The 2743-nt window shown below is 39.7% G+C and overlaps 2 protein-coding genes across 2 annotated transcripts; one reads left to right on the top strand and one right to left on the bottom strand.

The window, feature by feature from the left end:
- The first annotated feature begins 266 nt into the window (after nt 1–266).
- LOC105564373 lies at nt 267–1149 on the top strand. The gene is made up of 2 exons (XM_012016694.1): nt 267–431; nt 514–1149. Exons 1-2 carry the CDS (start codon nt 352–354, stop codon nt 1127–1129), a joined length of 696 nt encoding a protein of 231 aa, XP_011872084.1. The 5' UTR covers nt 267–351; the 3' UTR covers nt 1130–1149.
- A 777-nt stretch (nt 1150–1926) lies between these two features.
- Nucleotides 1927–2538, bottom strand: LOC105564382. Its single transcript, XM_012016707.1, has one exon. It carries the CDS (start codon nt 2536–2538, stop codon nt 1927–1929), a length of 612 nt encoding a protein of 203 aa, XP_011872097.1.
- Nucleotides 2539–2743: the final 205 nt, after the last annotated feature.

Below are 2743 nucleotides of genomic sequence, written 5' to 3'. Positions count from 1 at the left end.
TTATAATGTAACTAACAATATATTTTCTATCGCATTCTATCTTATTCTATATGAGTGAGCGGGGGAAGATGCGGGATTAAGGGTGGGGTAAGTTAAAAATTTTCCTGGGACTTCAACTAGTGAAGACCCCCTCAGAGTTTCAGTCGTCACCGTCGAAGTGAGTCGATTTCTCCGTTGTGTTTCCAGTACAGTGTTAGAAGAATGAATCATTACGTTCCTCTGGATATGTCGTCCAAGAAACAGTGTACCGCGTAAGTACCGTAAAGTTATATACAATATATTGCATATATATTGTATACATTTTTCCACATTTAATTGTATTTTTCAAACACTTTTAGCAATCGGCGTTACATGCCGTATGTTCCTCGAAGCAGTTATACGCCATCCGTTTCTCGACATGAAACTGTTTCGTGCAAGAAACAGCATGATGCGTAAGTACCCTAAAATTATTGTATATTTGTTCATACTTTTCCTGATTTACTTGTATTTATTTTACTTTATGTATTCTTTCAGTTCTGATAAACCTCGTTACACGCCTCGTATCATGAGCAGGAGATTCGCCCTGACATCTACCGCGTACAAATACTTGGATGTTGGAATCTGCGTGGTACCTGATGCCTCCTATGTGGAATTCATTCTCGGCGACAATCGTGGAAATAAGATGGCGTTAAATCATTCAACGTGGATGGAATTTAACAAGAAACGTGACGAAATAGAGCAGCTCTTCAAGTCAACAGACGCATCATCATCGGTACAGATTGACAATTTAGTTTTAGAACTTGTTAAAATGTACAATAAAAAAGTTGTAAAATTCACGTTAGATGACACTTGCATGTACATGAGCATGTCAACTGTATTATTTTTACTCAATCTCGAACATTGTGTAGAGCATGTATATCGCAAACTATCGGAGGATATAGAAGCTGTAAATGAAAGCTTCGATCAATTTGTGTGTTGTTTGCAAAGTAATATGACCAGTGCCGAGAGAGATGATGCAATTGGTATACTGTACGAGGTATATGATAAAACTTCTGTCATAGATTGTGAATTAATAGTTTATGCTGTAGATGAACTTATTGCTGAAACCTTAAAACGCGGTGATGAACGAAAAAAATTAATAATTGTATAATAAATCAAATTTTCATCCACTAACATTTTTTTCTTCTGCTTCCTACCCATACATATAAGATCGAGGCGAAGATGTACACGTTGGTATGGACATGTCGAGACTTGTTTGAACACGTCGAGACTCGTTTGAACACGTCGAGAGAAGGAGAAATATTACGGTTCGTCTTGATGCATGGATAGATTTTAAATCCTTTTAGCTAAGCTTATAATCCCACATTTCAAAAGAGAAAACATGGTCAAGGGTCTGGGTCGAAAAAGGTAAATTCTGCTTCCTACCCATACATATAAGATCGAGATATGAATAAATTTAAAAATATGCTGTGGAAGGGAGAGAGTGCGCAAACGGAAAGAAGTATAGGATACGTGTGGGAAAAGAAATTAATGCAATATTGATAGGAATATATTTATTTTATGGTTACATAACCAACTGAATATTTTAAATACATTATTCTTATACAAAGACAAGTTGTTACATATTTATTTCTCATGCTTGGACCACCATTTGTAAAGTTTAAAAACATTTTGTAAAGCGCAATTTGTTACATGTTTCTGACAGTGAAAAAATGTAATACCTAGGTGATTTTGCGCACGACATTGGTCAACGGGTTATACTGAACCACGCGATCGTGTATGATGAGACAGTATGCAATGGTGCTCGTTGGCACATTCTCCTTACACTCAAATTCCAATCTCACGTCCACGGTCGCGCTCTTGACCGATTCGTTTTGTCGAGAACAATCGATGATCACAAACGGACCATATTCTAGAAAATTGTAGACATTGAGACCTGGCGCAAGATCATCCGTAATAGCTTTTCCGGAATCGTAAAAACGCATCATACAGATTCGACCATTTGTTTTTATCGAAATCCAGATTCATATCATCGTATGGATAACAGTCCGAGTTCAGATAGAGTTTTACATTGCTCAATTTACAATGACTGACTTTACACACATTCTCAGACATTATATTCTTCCGACCTGTTTGCAGAACGAAGATAACATATCGCGGCTTCTCGAGCTGAGTAGCTGTTTTAATAGCCCACGAATGTTTAGTCGTCTGCTGCAATAGCGGAAACTCATAGACATCCCATGAACGAAAACACATATTGAGGTATCGTCCACTTTCCAAAGTAAGCAGCATCGATAGCTTGTTCACCTTGTTTAACAACACATGCGGCATTCGCCACTGTATCTTGAATATTTCAAGCTGTGGCTCCAGTGTTACAGCTCCAAACAGACAATTGGTGTCGTTGCGCGATCGTATTAAAATTAATTTGTGACGAGCGTTAATTACCACGCGTTTGTAATCTTCACAGAATCCCAATAGCGTGTTGAGCGGTACGCAAAAATTGAAATCTCCCTTCCCATTGAACGCCGCATCCCAGCCAGCATTCTTCAGAGTCGCCATTTTATCGACTGATGCCGAGACGTAGTTTTTGAGCGTGCTGGTTATTCCAACGTTTCTGGTACGATCAATCTCCACGACGTCAAGTTCATATCAGTAGGGTATATAGGCCGGTTCTAACCCATGGGGCTCCGAGGGGGGAGCGGGGCGGGGGTACCCCGTGGCGAGGGGACAGCAGGGAGGGGGTACTCCGGGGCGAGGGGACCGC

The sequence above is a fragment of the Vollenhovia emeryi genome, unplaced genomic scaffold (assembly GCF_000949405.1).
Source record: "Vollenhovia emeryi isolate VEMERY1.0 unplaced genomic scaffold, V.emery_V1.0 DF944006.1, whole genome shotgun sequence".
Taxonomy (NCBI): Eukaryota; Metazoa; Arthropoda; class Insecta; order Hymenoptera; family Formicidae; genus Vollenhovia; species Vollenhovia emeryi.
Note: the sequence above shows the minus strand (reverse complement) of the source record. Positions and strands in the feature narration are given on the sequence as shown.

Excerpts from the sequence above, each read along its gene's own strand:
- LOC105564373 (XM_012016694.1), top strand. The coding sequence starts at position 352 with ATGCCGTATGTTCCTCGAAGCAGTTATACGCCATCCGTTTCTCGACAT. Across the intron at positions 432-513 it reads TGCAAGAAACAGCATGATGC|TTCTGATAAACCTCGTTACA; the intron begins GTAAGTACCCTA and ends GTATTCTTTCAG.
- LOC105564382 (XM_012016707.1), bottom strand. The coding sequence starts at position 2,538 with ATGGCGACTCTGAAGAATGCTGGCTGGGATGCGGCGTTCAATGGGAAG.